The sequence below is a fragment of the Balearica regulorum genome, chromosome 1, assembly GCF_011004875.1.
Source record: "Balearica regulorum gibbericeps isolate bBalReg1 chromosome 1, bBalReg1.pri, whole genome shotgun sequence".
NCBI classification, from domain to species: Eukaryota; Metazoa; Chordata; class Aves; order Gruiformes; family Gruidae; genus Balearica; species Balearica regulorum.
This window is the reverse complement of record NC_046184.1, coordinates 79,406,464-79,429,859: the sequence shown is the minus strand read 5'-3', so window position 1 is coordinate 79,429,859 and position 23,396 is coordinate 79,406,464. Positions and strand designations below refer to the sequence as shown.

The 23,396-nt window shown below is 43.4% G+C and overlaps 2 protein-coding genes across 6 annotated transcripts in view; both read left to right on the top strand.

Moving 5' to 3' along the window:
- Nucleotides 1–30: 30 nt before the first annotated feature.
- PKDREJ (polycystin family receptor for egg jelly) lies at nt 31–8,102 on the top strand. The gene has a single exon (XM_075760563.1). The coding sequence runs from the start codon at nt 138–140 to the stop codon at nt 8,100–8,102; it is 7,965 nt and encodes a 2,654-aa protein (XP_075616678.1). The 5' UTR covers nt 31–137.
- A 1,413-nt stretch (nt 8,103–9,515) lies between these two features.
- CDPF1 (cysteine rich DPF motif domain containing 1) overlaps nt 9,516–23,396 on the top strand; it is a 29,435-nt gene continuing 15,554 nt past the window's right edge. Inside the window, exons 1-5 of one of the 5 annotated variants that reach the window (XM_075760656.1) lie at nt 9,516–9,616; nt 9,912–10,051; nt 16,220–16,314; nt 20,498–20,621; nt 22,837–22,948. In XM_075760656.1, the coding sequence (XP_075616771.1) occupies nt 20,509–20,621; nt 22,837–22,948 (225 nt within the window). In that variant the 5' untranslated portion in view covers nt 9,516–9,616; nt 9,912–10,051; nt 16,220–16,314; nt 20,498–20,508. Of the gene's footprint in view, nt 9,617–9,911; nt 10,052–11,484; nt 11,650–16,219; nt 16,315–17,826; nt 17,926–20,497; nt 20,622–22,836; nt 22,949–23,396 lie in introns of those variants that run through there. The other 4 variants (XM_075760646.1, XM_075760665.1, XM_010310845.2 and 1 more) reach the window with 4 other exon arrangements.

Below are 23,396 nucleotides of genomic sequence, written 5' to 3'. Positions count from 1 at the left end.
GCCAGGGAGGAGGATGGGGAGCTGGTTCTGGTCTCCTTGGAGCCCTTCTCCAGCAGTTGGGACTCCTCAACTGTCAACCTCCATTAGGTTGCACTCCCAACGGCTGTGCTCCCTCCTCTCCTTCACCTCATAGCGCAATGACAGCACTCCATCTTCTCCTCCTTCAGCTGCTCAGCTGCTGCCCCCAAGGCTTGGGGGCCTCCTCTCCCCGTCTCCAGCCACCGCCCCTGCTGGTCACCTGCTGGGGCCTTCACGGACAAGTCTCTCAGCAGCAGGACAAGGAGCACTGGGTCTCATGCCTGTGGAACAGCACCATGAACATGCGTTACCAGCCTGCCCCAGGAGCAAGACCAGAGGCAGAGAGGAAAGAAAGGTGGTCACCACCTCCACCTCACTGTTTCTGGTACCTGAACTCGGCCTGGGTGAAGAACACCTCGCGCTGGTCAGGCCAGGTCATGCTACAGACAGGCCTCCCACCAGGAAGCGCTCCTCCACCCATGGCCTCGAGCCTCCTTACAGTGCAATGCTCATCTGCTTCATGCGCTGCACCCGAGTGCTTTCACCGCAACGTGAGCATTAAGATGTCTGGGCAAGATATGCGGCTGTTCGTGCTTTGGCCGCAGACACACCTGATCCATGCGTGGCAGCCAGTAGAGCTAGGCTGGTGTGCACACCTCAAGAGTGCCAGCTGGCAGTACCGCTTCAGCAGCCAGGGAGGCAGCCCCTCTACCCTGCTCCTTCCCAGCAGTGAGCACCAAGATACGCTGCCACCTGCTATCTACCCAACAGCCGAGTTGCAACAGACCTGTGACACCTACTACAGCTATCGCTTGACTGTGCGTTACAGGCACCATGGGCTCCACGTTGCTTCGGTCAGCATTGAGCAGATGCCTCATATAAGCCTCAGCCTCTCTCTCAAAGTAGAGCCTGACTTGCTGCATGTCCTCAGTGTCAGCTCCAAGCTCCTTAGTGTTCCTCGACAGCCTCTCAGCCTGTCCTGGAGGCTTCAGCCCCTTACTCCAAGGACACTGGCCTACAAACTGGTGGACACGCAGGCCATAGGAGGTTGGCTCCATTCCTACAGTTCCTTTACTCTTCAGAGCAACTTCTGTGCCGTTCCCACACCTCAAAGCCTGGGTGAGTTGGTGGTGGCCAGCATTTACTTTCATGTTGATGGAAAGAAGTTTGAGGAATTAACGGGAGAACTACATCTACTCAATGGTACCCTGAGCCTAAGTGCAGGCAGAGAAACTCCCACCCATCTCAACCTTCACCCAGGGAAGACCAACAGTAGCACTTACATTTTCAGGTACAACCACAGAACATTTTACATAACCAATGGAAACAACAGCCCTATTTCCACAGATGACCCTAACACACGTACTGTGTTCTACCAACACAAGGAGCTCTCCTACTTACTCTCTATAGAGTTTGTGGCCTTCCAGTGGTACAAGTTCAATATGTACCTTTATATGAATCAGAAGAGGGCTTTGTTTAGGTCTCTGGCAGAAAGAGACCTTGAAGTCCACGTTTTCAGCAGCAGCCGTCCTTCTTTTCTTCAAAGCTTTACTTATTTAGTGTGGTTTATCCCTGCACAACATCCAATGCTACAATGCGAGTGGACCTTCCATCTGCAGCTTTTTGGAACACAAAAAGACCGCCTTCTCCAGAATAGCACGTACACATACAATGATCACATAAGAAATGCCACACGTTTTGTCCGTCGCTCTGCTTTACCCTTTGATCCAGAGAAATACACGGGGTTTGTGGCAAAAGTGAACTGCACCAGAAGTGCACTTACACAGGCTCTTTTAAGAGTCAGGGTCAACAACTATGCTGCAAAAACCATAGAAGCACCGGTGGCTTGCCAGAAAGAAGCCTGTTACATAGACACTGTGTGGATTCAGAGACCTGTTCTTCATACCTCTATCCTGCATCAGAAAAAGGGGACATCTTTTTACCTCTTTGTCAGATTGCTAGTAGACTGCAACATTGGTATATCTATCAAGCCGTTGTGGCGAATCTATCTTGTTCAGGACACAACAACTATTCCGGACTGGTCAAACCCAATAAACTCTTCTTTGATGTATGGTGTAGAAATGATACACTTAACTGTTCCCAGTTTTACTTTAGATTACGGGTTGTATCTGTTTTATTTCACTGTTGCAATAACCCCAATTAGGACCACAACAGTCCTCAGGGGCTCAGATAAAGTTTATATTCAGATTGAGAGCACCGATCTAGTGGCAAATATTGCAGGAGGCACGTTCCGCACAGTGGGTTTTTCTGACAATTGGACTCTCGATGGCTCTGCATCCTACGATCCTGATTCACAGGAAGGACTAAAGGGAATCACGTTTACTTGGTACTGCACTAAAGAGGTGTCAGACTATAAAAACAGGGAAGTCAGCCCAGGAAAGAGATGCCATCCATCCCAGAGGGATTTGAAATGGTTAACACCCTCAGGTCCAGTTCAAGTAATGCAACCAGAATCCCTCCCAGGAAATGCCATATACTACTTTCGTCTAGTAATTCAAAAGGATAGAAGGAGGAGTTATGCCGACCAAACTGTAGATGTGCAGCCTGGCTCCCCACTCCTTCTGGATGTGGCATGCCTTGAAAACTGTGGTAGCACTCTAATTCCAACGGAGAGATTTACCTTGTCTGGAAAATGCCTAAACTGTAGAATGAACAGCCAGCCAGTCTACTACTGGTCTCTTTTTTCAGAAAACTCTACAGAAATTAGCTTTGACTGGTCTTCCAGAACCTCAACAGGGAGGTATGGTGCTTACCTCTCTATACATGCTCTGACTTTTACAAAGACTGCCTATCGATCCTACATTCTTCAGTTAAAAGTAACTACCTGGGATGGTAGGTCCTCGATCTACAGATATGCATTTAAGGTAAATTCTCCTCCTAGGGCTGGAAAGTGTACCATCACTCCACACTGGGGTACAGCCTTTCTGACAAAATTTGTTGTTCAATGCAGTGGATTTTCTGACAGCAATTTACCTCTAACATATAAAGTGATAGTAGCTTCCAATGTACCCAAAACTACCAAAATAACTTCTGTGGAGGAAAATACATTTGGCACAATCCTGTACTTTGGTTATCAGCCTAAAACTCCTCCATCTTTTCTCCCAGTTGGGGTGCCCTCTGAGAAGTATGCCTTGACGCTTTACGTTCAAGTCCGTGATTCCCTTGGGGCGTTTACCCAAGTGAGTTTATATGTCCGCGTGCAGAACCCCGTTAACAGTCGACCACTAGCTGTTGTTTTTCATGAACTGCTGGCCTCAGTGAACGGTTTAAGCGCACCAATGACATCTTATCTCCAGACTGGAGATTATTTTAGCGCGGGTTATTTGGCTTTTCTGGCAGCCTCAGTCTTAAACTATATTAAAGCCACACCAACTCTCCAGCTCTCTAAGGCTCAGTTTCGGGAAAGCCTGATTAAAACAGCCCTGAATATTTCAGTTGAGAGCACAATGGAAATCAACCAAGTAGTTGCTTCTCTTTCTCAAGTCACCGAGGAAGCTGATGAAGTGAACATTAGATCTCAAGACCTTGCCATTAGGAAACTGACAGAAGTAACAGGAGTGCTGAAGATACAGAGGAATGAGAGCCATTGGTCTGAGGAAGCAGAAATTCAGACCAGTGGAATACTAAGATGTTTGTCCAACATCCTGAAAGCTGCTCTTCTGCATCGCAGGAATGTCAATGTAAGCGGAGTTAAACAAGTCTTCTCCATCATGGAAAATTTAACGGAGATAGTTTTCCAGGGCAAAGTCCCTGGAGAAACAGAAACTCTAATGGAAACCAAACACTGGAATATCACTCTGAAGAAAGATGAAACCTGGAACATTGCAAATGCTTTCTCTATCAGAAACACCTGCAGGAATTGCTTTTATCCATCACTGAAAAAGGGAAATTATTCAGGATTGCCCCATGATGCTGTGATTTCCACTGCTGTTTTTGAGTTTGATGAGAACCCCTTCCCTTGGTTAGGTTACACATCAGAAATTGCAACGATGGTCTTGGGGTTCAAAATGGCAGAGACCAAGGCTAATGGGGATCTACTAGGGATCATGCCTGAAGGAGCAGAAATTACTATTGCTAGGAAAGATAAGGACTCTTCAACTTTTCAATTAGCAATGGGACCTGATAAAACACAAGCTTACACAACTGGAGGATTTAGTTTTGAAGTCAACAGAAATACCAAGAGCATATACATCCAGATCCTGACAAAATTAAAAGTTACTTTCAAGGTGCTAGTGTTTGCAGGTGCCAACATCACTCATGCTCATCCTATAGCCTCGTTTGCTGCTTTTCACAACATGTCGACCGTTGCAAGCAAAAATGAAACAGCTAGTGCTGACTGTAACATTAAGGCTCCCTATATTATCTGTCTCCCAGAGTCATTGCTGACAGCCACAGCTGAAGAAAGTGGTACAGATACTCATAACATCTCCATTGTCTTGCTGACACCCTATGTCATAAGGTATCAAACCCAGAGACTGGTGAGCATACACGTTTTTAGTGATCGGTGCTTATTTCTGGATGGGGTTCGAAGTCTGTGGAGAGAAGACATGTGCAGGCTTGGCTCCTTGACCAACTGGCAGAGGGTACACTGCATCTGCAATATGAAGCAGAGTCGCAGAAGTCTGTCAGTCCGCACTGCATCAAATGCATCCACATTCAACATCAGGTTCCTGGCAGCCAAAGTAATAGTTACCCCCAACCCAGTAGATCTGGGGAAAACACTGATAGCAGATATACCTAAAAACCCAGTGACCCTCTTAACAGTGCTCTTTATTTTTGCTGTCTACTTTCTTTTGTCCCTTTGGGCCATGAGAAAAGACAGAGCTGACAGGGACAGCAAAGACAAGATTATAGTTCTTCCAGACAATGACCCCTTTGATAAAGTGAGCTTTTTGGTCACTTTATACACAGGCAGTCGCTGGGGAGCTGGAACCAAAGCCGATGTCTTTCTTCAGCTCATTGGCCAGAATGGCAAGAGTGATGTCCATTGTTTACAGCACCCACATTTTCCATCTTTCCAACAAGGAAGCATTGATTGCTTTCTGTTAACTACTAAGAAGGATTTGGGAGACATTTGTTCCTTCAGGGTCTGGCACAATAACAAGGGCCCATCTCCGAGCTGGTTCTTAAGCAGAGCCAAAGTTGAGAATATGTCCACCAGGAAGATCTGGTTCTTTATGTGCAGGAAATGGCTTTCTCTTGACAAGGGCGATCACTTAATAGAAAGGACATTTTCCGTCACAAACCCCAAGACACCTCTGCCCAGAATCGACTATTTTTTTATTAATCTTGCCAACAGCCTGAGAGAGGGCCATCTGTGGCTCTCAATTTTTGCTCATGTTCTTACTGGCACTTTCAGCAGGCTCCAAAGGTTGTCTTCGTGTTTAGCAACATTATTATTAAACTTGCTTGTTAACATTATGTTCTTTAATGCTGACAAGAATGAAGAATCTCCAATACACTTGAGGTATTTGAGATCAATAACAGTAGGAATTGAATGTGCTTTGGTTACCATACCTGTGGAAATGATTATAATTGCCTTATTTAAGTATTCCCAGAAGGAACCTTCTACTCGGGGTGCAGCTCAGATGGACCCAAAAGTAAGTTCACCCCTCCTGTCTGGAAATCATAAGAACTGGAAGGAACATTTGCAAAAATTGTACCTTTCAGAAACTTCAGCACAATCAAGGAATATTAGTCCCTTGGAGAACCTTCCTGGCGCCAGCAACTCCCAGATCCCACCGTGTTCCAGAAAGACAGGAAGCAAGGGAGCTCCCCGAAACCAGAGTAATCGCACAGTTTCTGAAAGAGATGCAAATGTAATTGGAACAGAGGAGCAGACGGTAATCGCAAATTCCCCTCCGATGGCAAAGGCCTGCCAGAGAAGGCTACCATCAAATTCCAATTTTAGTAATAATTACACAGAAAAAGGGGGCAACTTTCAGAATGAAAGGGAACCACCAAGCATTACCTCCATGCCCTTTAGCAAGAGACCGCACATAGTTTTTTGGTGGTGGTGCGTCTATCTCTCGTGGGTACTAGTTATAGCTGTCACAGGGCTATCATCATTTTTCATTGTGTTATATGGTTTATCTTATGGCTATCAGACTTCGCTAGAGTGGCTTTTAGCATCTGCAATCTCCTTTATTGAGAACGTGTTTCTCCTTTCAATTCTAAAAATCAGTTTTTTCTCAGCTATGAATACAATTCGTCCAAAATACTGTGAAAACATCACCTGGTTAACTCAGGAAAAGTATTCTGAGATTAAGTTGGCTAAAGAAACAATGAGTGCTGATGAGATGAGAGAGATGCACTTGAAACTTGCTAAAGTCAGAGGCACGAAGCAGTATAAGCCTTTAGAAGCTGATGAAATTGCAAACATGCTGAAAAGGGCAAAAATGAAAGTCAAGGCATTTATTTTCACAAAAAGTTTCATCAGTCACCTTGTCTTTTTAACACTGCTATTAAATTTTGCCTATTCCACTGAGAACGCCAAGAGTTTCCACTACAACCGATTCATCTATAACCAATTCTCTCCGCGACTCTCCAGTGTAGATAAGCTAGAACATATCTATGGGTGGGTGAATGACTTGTTCTTGCCTTTGATCCACAATGACATTCAGCCAACCTTTCTTCCCGAGAGCTGGTCCAAAATCATTGGTTTGCCTAGGATGAGGCAAGTGCGGGCTAAAGGTACTGAGAAAAAATGTTTCCATCCTCACAGTTTTGGAAATAACTTTGTGATCAGTAAAAGCCACTGTCTTCACAAATATGGCACTGACATCCCAGAGAAAGGTGACTACGCTGGCACTTGGACAAAGGTTGCCAACCATTCTGTTTCCAAGGATGCCAGAAGTTACGGTGCGTTCACTTACCAGCGAAACAGGACTCCATGGATGTATTATTCATATGGACATTTGCACACATATGGACCAGCAGGATACACGTTTTACTTTTTCCCTGAAGAAGGAAGAGCTAATTCAACGACAAGGCTGGAAGCTCTACAACAGAGCAACTGGCTTGATGAAAAGACATGGGCTGTGATCATTGAACTAACTACATTTAACTCAGATGCAGATCTCTTTTGCACTATCTCAGTCATATTTGAAATGTCTCATTTTGGGATCATAAAACCAAGTTTGCCGGTACACTCTTTTGCACTCCCCGTTTTTCATCAGCAAACTAAAGCTCAAATGTTTGTGTTCGTAATTTTTCTTGCCTTTCTGTTCATTTACATTGCAGATGAGCTTCACACCATAGGCCAAGAAAAAAAAGATTATGTTAAAAACGTTTCCAATATAATCAACTTTAGCTTAAAAACAGCATTCCTCCTTTCTGTTTTTTTAAAGGTCCTAAAGTTTAAGGTGGGAGCAGATATAGTGAAGTTTTACTTACTTCACCCAAATTATTTCATTCCTTTTCATGCAGTTTCTCATTTGGATAAGATTTTAAGGATTACTATGGGCTTTTTAGCATTTCTTGTAGTTTTGAAAACTCTAAAATATTCTCAATTCATTTATGACGTGCGTCTTGCACAAAGATCGATCTCGGCAGCCCTTCCTGGAATCTCCTCAATGGCCCTAATGGTGGTGGTGTACTTCTTTGTATTTATGGCTTTTGGCTACCTTGTGTTTGGGCAGCATGAATGGAATTACAATAACATGATTCACTCAGCTCAGACCATATTCTCTTACTGTGTTTCAGCTTTCAGAGATACCGCATTTTCATCCAACAGGTTCCTGGGTGGTCTTTTCCTAGCCTCTTTCATGTTGGTGATGATCTGTGTCTTGATCAATCTCTTCCAAGCTGTTATTATGTCTACCTATGGAGATATGAAACAGCCCGTATATGAAGAACCATCTGATGAAGCACAAGCCGTTACTTTTGTATTGCAAAGGCTCAGAAGGATATTTTATCTTCTGATCTGCAAAACATCCAAAACCAGCAAGACCAATCTTTTTCACAGTGTACTCTACGGGCAGCCTGAGAGAAGACATCGGCGACATTTAGGGCTCAAGAACAGAAAAATAAATGGAAAAAAAATGGTTTATCTTGTCATATGAGCAAGGAAAGATTTTGTATTAAAGACCACCTTTACTCCGTAATACTTGTATTTCAAATAAATTATCATAAATAAAGTATTTACTTTTGAGATTTTTTTTTTAACATTAAACCCCTCACTAGTGATTGTGCTCAGATTTTCTCTAGACTATTTTGCATCAATTTCAGTGGTACTTGGCTGTCATGGTGTAGTGGGTTGATCCCAGCTGGCAGGTAAGCCCCCATGCAGCTGCTCGCTCACTCCCCTCCCAGTAGCATGGGGAGAGAATCAAAGTGAAAAAGTGAGAAAAAAAACTTGTGGGTTGAGATATGGACAGTTTAAGTAGGGAAAGGGGAGAAAAACCCCAAACTACAAATGATACAAAAGCAGTCGCTCACCACCTGCAGACAAATGCCCTGCCAGTCTCTCAGTAAGTTACTTTCAAAAAACTTCCCTTGCTCCACTTTTCTTGCTAAGCATGACCTTGTATCTCATGGCATTACTAACTCCACGCCAGGCAGAGCCACTACACACAGGAACTGATGCCCATTTCACAGAGGTGATGTGTAAGAAGTTAACTCAGGAGTCTGAGGAGGACTCTTACCTCTTGCTGAGCACATGCTGATATAAGAGCAGAAGTGCCCTGAGATCTGAAAACGCTGATAAATCCTTCCTACTCAGAGCATAAAGAATAAAAAAAGACAGGACGAGTTAGCAGGGTGCAACCCAGCAATTAAGACTAAACCTTTGCAATACCGCATTGCATTTGTATGCAGAAGACTTAGTTACAGTGTCCCTTTAGAAGGCATTCACCATGGACTATGAAATCCCATTATACAGCCGGGGCAGTGGTTAACAGACTTGTGTACTGTAAAACTGTACCTGCACGCTGGTCGCTATGTGACCTCCTGTAGGGGAAGACTGTCCGAGTCAACTGGGAAGACTGGTCAACTTGGTCAAACCCCCTATTTCTTATCCACACAGCTGGGGGCATCCTCCAGGCAGTTTGCTTTGAACACAAACTGACCACAGAATTTTATTTTCTGATTTTTTTTGTTTTAAATCTCGCATGCTCTTCGCAGCACAATGAGTTTATGGGGAGCGTTACGGCTGACGGGATGGTGTCGCCCATCCGCCCTCAGTCACTTGCTCCTTGCTGCACTGGGCGCGGCCAGGCACGACCTGCCGTTTCCAAAGCCAAAACGCCTTCCCCCCTGGAACTCCAAGTGCTTTCGGCATCGGCTGGTCCCCCACCGCTATGCGGGCCGGTGACCGGCAGTTTCCCGAGGAGTCCCGCCGGGCCGGGCCGGGCCGGGCCGTCCCCTCACCTCACCTCACCTCCCCGGGAAGGAGCGCACGCCCCGAGGGAAGCGGCGGGCAGGACCCCGCGCAGACACACAGCGCCACCTGCCGCCGGCACCCTGCGCCGCTGGCCCTTTAAGGAGAAGCGACGCTGGGCCCTGACGCCGCAGCGTCAGCGTGGGGAAGCCGGAAGCAGCCTGTCGTCACGCGTGGGTGGTGGCTGTGGCGGCTCGGGTGGGTGCCGCGCAGTTCGGGTGGACAGGAATTGCGGGGGGGTGGGGGGAAATCCGCGCCGCGGCCTGTGTGCGGCTCTGGCTGAACCAGGCTGCGGCCTTTCTGCGCCGGGGAAGAGGGCCGGGCCCTCTTGGCAGCCCCAGCGCACAGGCTGCGCGGGAAGCCCGAGGTCCCCGGGAGCAGTTCCCGCTAATAGTTGATATTATTAAAAATAAAAGGAATGACTCTTTAATCTCTCTTCAGCAGACTGCGTGTCTGGGATCTGAAAAAAAGGTTTTTCTTTTCTCCTTACCAGGCGGGATCCCTCTCTGGAAGACGCGTGGCCACAGCCCTCCTTAGGACAGGGCCCAGGCTGGCTCATCTGTTGGTGCGGAGGCAGAGAAAAGGGCTTCTCCGTCACAGAAGACAGCGAGTAGACGAAGCCTTGCAGCAGAGGTGGGAGCGCAGAGTTCAGACCCCTGCTTTGATTGGAGTAGGAAAGTCTGTACTGGAAAATATGGAGTTTCAAATCTGCACTTCCCCCCCTCCAGAGTGCTTGACTCACTAGAGTGTGAGTTACACAGAGCGGAGGGACCCTCCCCTTCACACTGCAGAAGCAACTGTTAGAAGTCTAGGTCAAGAGAGAGCATGAGCCTCCTGAGAGTAGTGTGCTGACCAGGGTGACTGCTTAACAAGAGACACTCATCATTCTGGATCTAGAGTCAAAGCTTGATTCTGATTTTTTTATTATTTTTTTTATTTATTTATTTTTTCCACACAAGGGTTTTAATAGAATGTCATGGCCACAGATTGCTTTTCCTAAGGAACTTTGTGTGTTGAGGTTGGAGGTACAGGATGCAGCATCAAAGGGGACTGGGGAGAGGGCTCCAGGAAAGTTCAGAGCTGTTTGAGGGCACTGCTTTTGGACATACACAATGAAGGAGCTTTAAGGAGTCTAGGGAACGTAGGGGAAATTCTCCTTTGCTGTCACATGTAGGCATTTCTAATATGAGGTTGCACTTTGAACAAGGTGGTGTTGGGATTACATCTTTTGACTTAAGACAACCGTAGAGCCGTGGAAACAACTGGGTACTCAACTCCTCTTGAAAAATAAGGGAGAGTTAGGAGGTTTGCAAGATATATGAGAGGTGGGGTACCACAGTTTCTCTCTGAATCTGCTCTGAGAACCCAAATAAATATCTCCATATCTCAGTGATGCTAGAAGTGGTCTCGCTGCTTAAGGAGAGAGATTAATCATGTGGCTTTCCTTCACACTTAATCCAGACTTGCTCGCTGACCTACTACTTGTCTCTAAGGCACTTGTGCTGGTAGGAGTCTATAAACAGTGCCAAATGCCATCAAAATAAAGCCAGTTGTGCCTTGGGTGTGATGGACTAAATAATCTCTTGAGCTGTCTTCTATCTCTAGGCATCTATGAGTCAAAGAATTGGATTTGTGTATGTGTTATGCCAGTACTCACAGGTTTGTGCATTGGTTACAGGTTGGGGTTTTTTTTCAGTTAGGGCTTTTCCCCTGCTGTAATGTTACCAGTATACCACCTTGGAGAGACCACTGGATGTATACCAGTGCAAAGATACAATTTGTCAATTAATTTCCCTGAATTGGTATAGTTTAAAAATTTTATTGATCTGAACCCTTTTTTGTCAGCATAAGTAATTATAGCATGAAAATGTCACATTAACTATATCCTTACAATTGAAATGGTATGTTTTATATAAACAAAACTTAAGACATTTGTGCTTCTAGATCCCATGCCAAAAATATTTTCCTCATGCCTTAATTTCCCTATGTAAAGGGAGAAGTTTGTCAGGGAAAGTAGCTGTTGTTACAACAAGAGCATTACTTTGTATCTTGTCTCACTTTATGTCTTGCCTCAAATAAAGTCAAGATGTACATCTGTGATCTCTACAAATACGACAAGGTTACATCAAGAACAGTGGATGTCCCCTGACAGTTTTACACTGCACAGATGCAGCAACCTGGGGCTGCCTGGAGGTGCACTGACTAAAAACAGTTTCTATTTGATGATAATGGTAGGAAAAGGGTTTGGATTCCACTGTTAACCTGACTTGGAATGGAGATTTACTCCTCAGGCTTGTTGAAATGCTAAACTTTGTAGCCTGTATGTTACCTTTGCGCTGGCCTGTTTGCTAAAGCAGTACTTACACTGGCATAAAAATCAATAAATGAAAAAAGCTATAAAGAGCCCCAAAACTCCCAATAGGTAAGCACAAACCTGAGATTTGGATTAAGAAAGGTATTAGTTATCTGTATGTGATTGCAATGGTTTGAGGTTCTTTGGTTTTTGCTCTAGGCCAGGATAAAGCAAGAGAGGGTCAGTGAGTGTTTTGTTATGTTCCTTTTCTCAGTGCCTGGTGAAAGAATTTTTCACCTGCTCTTTCTATTTGTTTTTTTACTGGCTGGCTAACCATGCTGCTGCTTGTAAAGTCTCCTAACTACATACCATGATAATTTTCCACTAAGCCTTCCTCCCTGCTTGTTCATTTATATTGTCATAACTTTCCTAATGCTGAGTAAAGTTATTACTAATTAATCACACTTAGAGGTATGCATATATGCAAAAAGGAAACCTGCATTTACATCTGTAACAAACATCACAAACCTTGTCTATCTATCTATAGCCATAGCCAGTACTTTTAAAAACTCCTGACATAAACAGATGTATAAAATTTCTATCAAGACCCCATCAACACTGCTGCTTAATTAGCTCCACTCTGCAGTCCACACTTTCCTCTTGGACCTCAGTGAAATCTTAGTCAGACCCACCTATGCTTGCTGGACAGAGATCTGAAGCCAAACGAAAGTTACTTAAGTATGTGTGACACATTGAGAGTGCTGCTAATTCTCACTGAATTTTGAGCTTCTTGGGCAAAAAGGCAGAACTCTATGTCTGCCCTCCTAGCATGTGGCCCAGTAGGAGCAGTCCACTCTGGTTATAGTGAATTCTAGGATTCACACATCTCCATCCATTATTAAATTTGTCACATGTGAAAAACCCACCTTCCTCCAGTTTTACCTGTGATGAACAGAGCAGTAAACGTGTCCAAAAGAACTTCTGGAAGGCAAGAGCATAAGCACACATGCGCTGGAGAACAGGCTGTGCAGACCACAGAGCATGCACAAAACAAATGTCTGGGCTGTCTGTGGCAAAACATGTCTCCCACTGTCTAAAAACAAGTATCATTTCTCTGTGTCCTACAGAAAATCATGGAAATGGTTCTTGTGTATGTGCCTTGATGCCTATTTGATGAGAGTATTGGGTGTTGAAAGAAGTAAGTGCAGCCTTAGTACTTGTATATTTTTTAGGCAAAGTAATCCAAATACTGGTTGGGAAGCAAAGTCTTTCTGGGAGGAGCAAAAAAACTAACCTGAAAACATGTTAAAAATTCACCATGTTTTTGCCTGGCTGAATTCACATTATTTCTTATTGCTACATGGCTAGAAAATAGGAATTCACCGTATGTCTAAGTCAGGGAGTCTTGAAGCTGCTAGCCCCTGACCGAAGGACTTATTTCCACTGTAAACTGTTAATCAAAGGGGCAAAACTAAAATGACCTTTGTGTGAAGGTGTGAAACAAGGCACCTATTTGTAATTTTTTTGTAACAAAACTCCCAGCAAGTGCCCTGGAAAAGAAAGCTTGCTAAGGGTTGAGTGACAGTTGACTGCTTTATTAGACTTGCTGGAAATTGGTGTTTTCTCATGCTCACTGTTCACAATAGCTAGGATAACAAAACTTGAGGAATATGTCTTTCAGAGGCAATGGTAAGAAGGTGTGTGGGGCTATGTGTGTGAGAAAGTTATATGTATGGTAGGTACCGGTTCTTTTTTTATTCTCAGGCTTTCTTGAAGCTGACAGTCTTTACCCCATACACACACTTTCCCCCAGCAGTTTTGTGTTTTCTTTTCTCTTTGAAGGTTTTGCTTTACTTCATTATGCAGTCCTCAGCCTGAGCTCAGTCGTAGCAGAGAGCCTCAGTCACATTTTACTGGAAAGAATTCTCATCCGCAAATATATTAATGCTGAACATCTCACTGGTCACAAGGGAAAGTGGGCACTGGCTGTCGCAGCAAGGACATTGTAACATGCAACCCCACGTAGTGGGGCCTGAGTATTTCCTTACAGTACCAACTTTGCTTTCTGTAGGGAGATAAATCACTGAAGCTATATTTATTTCTTTCAGGATTATGTCAAGTTGCAGTATCTTATTTCCTGAAACACTGTGTTACCCTCTCCTTGTGTATTTCCACAAAATCTTGGTGTTCCTATTTTTAGACTCTGTTGGAAAGTGTTGCACCAAGTTTAGATTGTGCTTAACCAAGCCGATACTTTCAATGGTACATGTGTGGCCCTCCATAACTTTTCTTAAAGGACAACTTAAAAGGAACCATCATCACTTACATGTTAATAGACCCTTACCAGCTTTTATTCTTCCCCACTATGGATATTAATCTAACAAAGCTGTAATAGGGAGCTACAGTTTGGAAGGAAGACAGAATGAGTTCAGGGCAGGGGGTAACCTATGGCCATAGCATGCTTATTTATTGTGGCTATACCAGAAGGGAGATTTAATAAAGTCAGACCTCAGGTCTGGTTTCCCCATTTTGGCAAGGAATAGCTGTAATCCAGAACCGATGTTCACTGTAGTGAACACTTTGATGTTTGGATCTCCTGTGTTACCTCCTCTCCAGTAAGTAAGTCCCTATAACTCTGCTGTGAGAAGAATGCAACAAGCTTGCATTGCTTTCCTTTAATTTTTAGGCCCTTTTACATACAGAATGTTAGAATGGCATCGTGGATGATGATGATCATGTGATAAGCTTAGGAAAGCCTGTTGGAAGATAAGGAGACGAAAGAGGAAGGAGGGGCAATCGAGCAGAAAACCAGATATGAACATAGATTAATTTTTGGGGGAAGGAAAGGAAGAACTAATGACACTGTAGTTATCTCTTTTCTGTCAGGGTTGTTTGTTCTGTTACGCAGCAAGGAGATCCACCATTTGTTGCGCCTCTGCAGCCAGATGTGCAGATGGCCTCTACCATGCATGCTTGGGCAGCTTGCTTTTATTTTATTCTGCCATTCCCTCTTACTATGTGATCCAGTTAGCTGGGCTTTTACAGCTGGGTCACTCGAAACAGCTGAGGTGCTGAAATGAAAATTCCCTACAGCTAGTAAGAGTGATACTGCTTGTCACAGGGGCTGTACAGGTCCGATGTGCCCACTAGAGGACAGTGGTACATACTGGTTAATCAGTGCCTTGTTGCAGCATTCCTGTGTGAAGCTGTTAAATTCTCACCTAATTTGAGATTCTTCTTTACTAAATGCTAATTCAGAGCTGGCTGCCTGCCGTAATCAAGTAAGTAGTACTTGGGCTAGGTTTTTTTAAGTGTTTGTTTCTGAGCTTTGTTAAATCATGCATCAATAGATGCCTTTTTGAGATTCATCTTGTGTTCATAAAGCCCTTTTACCTAAAGAAGGGGTTTGATGTACTTGTCTCCTCTCTTTCTGCTGACACAGCCTGTTCACACATTCCCTACAACCGTTCAGAAGACGTGCTCGCTTTCCCATCTACGATCTCCTTGGCCATTTATCATACAGCCACAGGGAGTCCACACAAGCTGTTGTTAAAACGCAGGGCTTGGGGTCTGCTATATGACCCATACCTACAGGGAAGCCTGTGTGCTGCAGCGATCTCAATTCCTTCAGAGCAGAGAGAGCATAGCAATACCAGCACAATCCCCCTGGCCTGAAGGGAGAAATTGCTGCAACAAGTCAAGGTTTAATTCAATCAAGTGATCTTTGGGAGAAGTAATAAGGGTAAAAGTTCCAAATGGCCACACTTGGTGAAATTGCATTCCTGGGCTAATTTGTTACGCTGAACCCAAGGTAAGTCACCTCAAAGGAAGAGCATGGCCGCAGCCAGCAGGTGACCTAAACATGCCTTCAGGGCAATAATGTGAAGGAACTGGAGGGAGAGAGTTGTTCACCTGGGGATTAACTAGCAAGTAAGAAGGTTCTGCTGTTTCATGTATTACCTGAGCAATTAGGCAACAGATTTTTCTGAAGAAGGCGAGTGCATTCCTGGTGCTGAAGTGTATTTAAATTTATGTCACACCAAACACTGCAAAATAACTTGGCATTTACCAGGCTATGAACTCTGTGGCTCCTACCCTTCTATTAGAGAGCGCTCCTTCCCATAGAGAATCAAGCTGTGAATATTTTAATAGGTCATCGTCATCAACAGTGGATACTGCAGGAAAATCTTGGCAGGAAAGAGAAGCAAGGGTTTAATTGGAGAGAATTAAAGGTGTGTCAATGTTGGTTTTATCTGACACCCATTCAAATCAAAGTCTACATCTGTTTGTAGGCAGTTTGTTTCTTGTATAGTTTCTCTAGCTTATCAGTGACCTTAGAAATGCATGAGTCTTCTGTGGAGTATTAAGAGGGGCTTAACCTATGCATTGTGAAGACTTGTGCTAATGAGGTTTGAAGCAAAGAAAATCAGATTACTTATCTGTGCCACTACTTTGCCACTGACCCTGACAATTTAATGGTGATTTATTATTTCTGGCATGCCTTCCAGGGCTGTTAGCAGAATGCTCCGAGCAGAACTGCCCTGAAGTTTTTAGGAGTCCCTAGAGAACTGCACTGAGAGCCATTTCCCCACATCCATATCACGTATCAGTCACAGGATGGAGAAGCACTCTTACAGCGCTGCTATCTAACCTGCGCCTTTCTTTTGCTGCAATTATTTCCTTAGTATGGCATTCAAATCTGTGTGCTTTACCTTTTGCCATGACACGTGGGCCAACCTCACACACGTCCTGCAGCATTCTGGGCTTGACTTGGCAGGTTTCTGCTGAGCATGCTAGTTCAATGTTTGCTTCGTAATCAAGCATGTGTGGGTAGCCGTGTTCTTTTCAGAAGAGCTATGCATGTGCTTAAAGTAAGTATGTGTTTAAGTACCTTGCGGCTTCCAGCCAAAATGGCAAATGCTTGGGCAGAATTCAGTTTTAAACAAGCTGTTCTAAAATACTTCTTCAGCACATACCAGCCAGACAGGTATTTGACGTGTTACTGTGACATGGTGCTGCTTCAAAAATTTTCAAGGAAAAGAGAAAAAGCCAGTGTTAGCACTGGTGATGATTTGAGTCACTTGAGGTCACAAATTTGCCTGTCATGTTTATGAAGGGATTAGTACCCTAGACTTCTATCTCATCAAGAGATCCTTCATCCTGTTGTTGGTATGCTAGAGAGAAACAAGTTCTCAGTTATGCTTCGTATGTCTGCTTGGAGGGGAGGCAGGCACCTTGCTAAGATGGTGTATAGGGCCAAACGAATGAGCTTACTGTGTGATAAACCAATGTCTGTCTCGACTGTGGTTTTCTCCCAAAATTGGTTCTGTGTATTTGTTATCTGACAAAGATACAGTTCTTTAATTGCAGACGAGCATTTTGGAAGTACTAAAGCTTTGTGAGAGAGTGCATCTTAGGATTTGTCTGCTTGGTGGTTTAGACTAAAGGTGTGAAGCACATGCATAAACTAAAAGGTTATTACATCTGCCATTAAATTTCTTTCTTCAGAAGGAAAATGGCTTTATTTTGTTATATAGCAAACTTTACTTCTGAATGGGAGCATTCACCCTGAAATGTGCATGTGTATTAACTTCACACCTTGAGTTACTGACCTTAACTTTCCCAAGTGCTACTGTGTAGACAAACTCTCAGGACAAATAATGTTCCCTGTGAAATAAAACATGGTACAGCTGATACCAGTGATTTGTAAGCTGGGAGTAAAATGGAAAGCATCATAAATTCATCTGTGCCTTGCAGGCAGGATCATATGCTTTTCAACTGGCATAGCCAAAAATCTGTTTGTACATAGATACCATTCCTTCCCAGTGGTAGTCACTGAACAGATTCTGTTCCACATGCCAATGGTCTATAAGAGAGCAGGTGTTTCTATATCTAACGTACTTCAGCTCTGAACCCAGGGCTGTTATTTTGACTTGGAATCAGGACACATTCATTCCAAAGTCTATGATCCTCACTGCCATAAATACTCCTTTTTGTTGTTGTTCTTAGTGTTTTGCTGTATTTTAAAGAAAAGTTGACCATGATGGTCTTCTATATTTGATTCAAGTGACTTTCCATACTCTACCTTTGTGGGGCTAATTATTTCCCCCTTTTAAAAAAGATTGATTACAAAAAATTGCATACAATCTTCGGGACTGAATCTCATTCAGACAGATGGGTGTCTTGGTACTGCTACTGACTACCTACAGAAAAGGTAAATTTGAGCATGTTTGGGGGACTTATCTGGTAAACCTAAAATGCAGGGTTCAAAAAGCAGACTTCTTAGTTGAGTTTGTGTATAGTTTGAAGAATCCCAGTTTTAATATAGAGGGAGAAACAGGTAGCATATACATGCCTCATATCTAACTGAAAAATCTGAAAGCACTGTAGTTAATTAAATTCTCTCACGCATCCCTGTGAGGTAGGGAAAATGCATGATATCCAAGGATTGCATCACTTTCCAAAAAATGTAGTTGCCTAAGGTATTCATGAGTTGGATTTATTTATTAAACCAGTACCCAGCCCCGTTTGTGTTACATTTGAAGAACAACCTGTACTACTGAAATGCCAGGAATGGCAGTGGAAGGGCTGGTGGTGAAGGAATGATGGGGTAGAGGAAATTATTCTCAAAATTGAGTTTCAGTATTTAACAGGCTAGGGTTTTCTGAACTGGGTGTTGTGAAGCCTCTGTAACCTCTGAGGATCTTGGGGCTCCCTGTTCTTCTGGAACATTAGATGACAAGTAGTCACAGCTCTGCTTCACCTTGCCCCTAATTCACCTTAGCAGCATATGTCTCTAAGGATTCAGTTTCACCACAGAGTGAGCAGAAATAGCAGCTTACTGTCATTGAAAGAGGGAAATACAGGTCCCTCATCTCAGCAACCCCTTTCTCCTGGCTGTGCAGTTTTATTCCTCTTACCTTGTACTACTGTTAGCAGTTGTTGGATTCCTCTGCAAGCCAATTTAGTTCCCTAAAACAAGAGAAAAAAAGATGTTGGAAGAAGAAAAAAACAAAAAATGTAGTTACCACATTAGTAACTAGTGTGATGCAGTAAGAGTGAAACCATAGACCAAGGTGTTTGATTCTGGATACCTCTGCTCCTAGTTTGTAGACTGAATGGCCATTAGTTGGACATTCAGATTGGAGTGTGTTAGGTGTATTCAGCTTCTGGAGAACATCTTTCAGTTTAGTTTCATCTGAAACTGTCTGGTTTGCTGCTTTAGGACTGCTCCACGATGCAAACCAAGTGTGGTAAGCGGGGATAGTCAGGCAATTTGTTCCCAAAGAAAACCCCTGAGCTGAGCTAAAACATAAATAGAGACATGGCCTTAGTGAACTGAATCACTTCTGCAGGGGAAGGGTATGGCTGCAAAACTAGAAGAGTGGGAATGACCTGCTGTCTTTTGGCAGGCTGTATGTCTGCTCAGCTGTGAGCACACACAACCTAACTGCTGAGATATTGCCCAAATCCAAGTTCCTAGTGCTCACCTTCCTAACAGTTTGATGCCAGCTCTGCTTCACTTAAAAAAAGCTTACAGGTTTGCAGCAGAAAAATGCATGCCATGAAAAGCATGAGGGCTTTTAGCTAAAAGCTTGAGTTTTCTTGCTAACTGCAAGGTGAATGTGTCTATTCTAGAAAATTGTGCAGGTGAGGAAAGATATCTATTTTGCAAACAAGCAATCACATTTCATTCATGGATAGGTGCAATTTTTGGGCATGCACGTGGTTAGCTGTGTTTGATTTGATCGTGCATACATACCAAAATCAGTCCTAAAAGCATACTTGCCAGACCATGCTTTTTGAAAAACGCAGGCTGTGACTCTCAACTAAAGTGATATCAGAGAAGTATAAGCTCCCAAATGTAAATCAATGGCCAAGATTTTAAACAAGTCGTCTTGTAAGCACCAAAGCTTACCATGGCGTCCTACGATTCATGTCTCGTGACTGATAGCTACACCTTTGTAACGTGTGTCTGAAATCTTTCAGACAGACGGACAATAGCTTTCCTACGTGCAGATTCTCTGATTTATAGAAATATATGGGTGTCCTCCATGAGGATAAAGCAGAGTCTCCCTCTTCTGCCTATTTTCATAAACGTTATAGGACCTAAACTTTTTTAAAGGTACCTCCTCCTCTGTCCTGTGTGGCTTGAATGGGCCAACACTCTATGGAGGCTTGGGGTGATTACATCAGCCTCTTTTCCTTAGGAAGCAGGTAAGAACAGGGAGCCAGGGTTAAGCTTCCAAAACTCTATTGGAAGGTGAACCAGAAGCAAAGAAAAAAAGACATAGTAAATCATTGCAACACCCAGCTTTCTGGGTACCTGCTTCCTGAACGGGGTCTCAAACCCTGTCACAGCTCCATTTGCCGTTTGTGGAAGGAGATGGGTATTGCAGAACTGGATTGGGATTCTGCGCAGCAGACAGGGAGTCGTTTCCTGGGAAGCGTTTAGGGACCGTAGGCCTCAGTTGAGCAAAGGATTCTCCAGATCACAGCCATGTACTTTGTTACCTAAATTAGTTTATAGATCAAGTTCCAAATGAATAGGTGAACTTTATAGTTAGGCTCCCAGCCTGCAATTTCTAAACCTATCTAAGGAATTTGGAAATTTAACTGGGACATGGGAAACCAACTTGATTTGGGAGAAAATATTTACTAATCAAGGTTTGCAATAGTTAGTTTTCGATTGGATTTTAATTTGCATAGCCAGATGTCCCACATTAGTTTAATCTTCTTGCAGGCATGTTCCCAGTGGAGCTAAAAAATATTTGTGTTTCTTGTAGGTAGCTTAAAGATGGATGCTCCCAAAGAAGCTCAACCTACAGGAGAGTTCACATGTCAGCTATGTAGCTTAACAGCTCCATACACATACTATGGGCAGAAGCCACCAAACACACGGTCTATTGTGTAAGTGCAGTCTTTCGTATTACATAGTTATGTTCTGAGCACTAGAAGGCTTGTACTATGGAACGATGTGTGCTGCATGAACCCAATATCATGACTTACTGCCCCTGAATGTGAGGCTTGGTACTTAAAGTGACCTTCTTTTTCCAAAGGGAAGAAATGTTAAAAATTGTCAACATTGATAGCAAAGACAAAAATCAACTTTCCCATCCTGCTTCAATACCATGCAAAGATTTGTATTTAACCTATTATTTCCTAACTCCACTGCCCACCCTACTATTTACCTATACTATAATATTTTTACTAGAATACTGTTAATTGTCAGGCTAGCATTTCTGGGAATAGCCCTTTCCTCACAGCTGTGTCAGCTGGGCAACATGTAAACACAGCATGAATTAAATACATATGGTAAAAACACTTTTTAAGAGCTGTTTGACATGATGTGGAGTTTTGAACAGCAATGTTTTTTTGCATGTATTAGACAATTCTTTGGCAGATGGTATAACATTAAAGTGTGTGGAAATTTAGTACATATTTACATTGTAGGAGACTGAAGCCTTTTCCATCTCTGCCAAGTAGGGATAATTTGACCAGAAACTATGCAGTTATGACTCTGCAGACATTAAACTCCCCATAAAACAAAGCACTTCGTAGCTTTAAATGTACAAGTAGCTCTGTTAAGGCCATCCCGGTCAACAAACCCATCAGGCAAACATGGTCAGGAATTCACTGGAACTGGAAGTCAGACATGTACTCAGCATTTCACCTCACTAAGACTGCTCTGTTTCTTATATAATGGAAACAGCTGTTGATCTCCACCTGCTTGGGCTGAAATCAGCTATATTTTTATAATTCTAAATCCCATGTTGCTACTGGTTTTCCCTCTTCTACTCAGCAGAGCAATGGCCCACCTTTGATCAGATCCATTTGTAAAGAGTCTGAATCAAAGCTGAACATGAATCTTAACTTTAGGTTATCCAAACTCAGTGTGAACATCTCAGCTTTATTGGGATTGTTGAGATTCAAAAAGCAAAAGAATAATGCTGAAGCATAACACTTCTGCACAGGCATATATGAAATAGCTTTACACACTATTAGCCTACTTTCTGGTCTGCTCACATGTCCTAAATGCAATGCTGCGGGAAACATGTGCCAGCCATGAAAGTTTGTACAACGTCCAGGTCTCTGCACTAGTGATGACTACATTAAGACTGTGAATCTTGCAAGGGGAGCTTTGTAAAGGTAATCCAGTCTCTGTACACTAGGAGACTTGTTGACAAGGTGATCTGCCATGTTAAGATGCCTGATCTTTCCTAACAGTGGAAGGCTTGAGCCACACCATTTGTTTTGTCTGAGAGGAAAAGGAAAAAGGAATACACTCACAGATGCACACATATGCGTGTGTGTGTGTATGTAGACAAGGAGAAGGCAGTATGAGTTCACAGAATACCTTTTAAATATGTATTGTACTCCATATTACTACAGAATCCAAGTTTGATTTAAGTCCAGGAATAAGGCAGCCTTGCAGGGTGCCCTGTGCAGACACCCAACTGACTTCTGTAATATTTTGCCAGGAGCTCCCAGGAATAGTAAGGCCTTAGTGTTTCCCAAGCAGGTTGCCAAATTATTAATAAATGCACTCCCTTATACCCTGAAGCAAACAGTACAGTCTCTGACATAAAGTAAGCATATTTCAGGTCCTTGTAATGTTCTGGGTTAGTAGCTCTTGCTTGCAAAAGGTGGGAACCTTAGCTTTCCAGTAGTGACATGGCTAAGAGCAGTAAACCGTTTTTGTTTTATACTCACATGCACACAGCTTTGGAAGAGAGCTTGTAATTAAAAGCTGTGCAGCTGAAACGGTAACTTGACAAGGTACTGAAGTTGGGCATGCAAAGGAGTGCCTGTTGTAAAAATGGAAGATAAAAAATACTTTAAGGTAGCGCACTGAGAAAAAACTAGTAAGACAACGCTGAGATGATCACCAATTGCCCTAATGTGGGAAGACAGATAGAAAGTGCAGTATAGGACTGAAAGCAGCCACAATGTTGGTTTTGAAGAGGAAGGGAGCTGTATAGCTGCTACATTGCCTCATGTACAACACCAGGCCGAGCAAATCAAGTAGAAAGGGCTGATACCTTTTCAGCCTCCGCAGTTCCCCGTTTCAATTCTCCCATACTGTGAAATCCACCCTTAAAAGCCTGAAATTATTCTCTTACAGGCTTTTGGAAGAAAGCTATGTCATGAAAGATCCTTTCACCCCCGACAAGGACAAATTCCTCATCCTTGGGTCCCACTGCAGTTTGTGTAGCAGATCAGTGTGCGTTGGTACCGTAAGTTACAAGCAAAACAAGCTTCTTAAATAATTTATTTTTGTTCCAGACCTGTTAGAGAAAGACCAGACAGCAAAAACCCAAACAGCCTATAGTTAAGGCAAGCTGATTGTATGTTCTTGTTGATTCCCCCAGATAAAGCTCTTTGTATTAAATGAAAATGATCAGCAACTTTAAGTGTTCTATTTACAGATGAGCACAGTCCAGCCTCACAAACACAATAAATGCTCTTTTCCACTTTCTCAGCACAAGAAAATGCAAAGGAGAATCACTTGAAGACTTTAAGGCTCACTAGATCGTACTATACCAACAGTAGGGGTTCCCCCCCCCCCCCCCCCCCCCCCCGTAAAGGGAATATAAACATCCATGGATTGTTAGGTTTGCATCCACAGCACACAGCTGCCAGCCTATTTGTAAAAGCTAATGTAGAAAGTGAGCGGGGAGGGGA

Bases quoted from the DNA above. Each gene is read 5' to 3' on its own strand.
- PKDREJ (XM_075760563.1), top strand. From the start codon at position 138: ATGACAGCACTCCATCTTCTCCTCCTTCAGCTGCTCAGCTGCTGCCCC.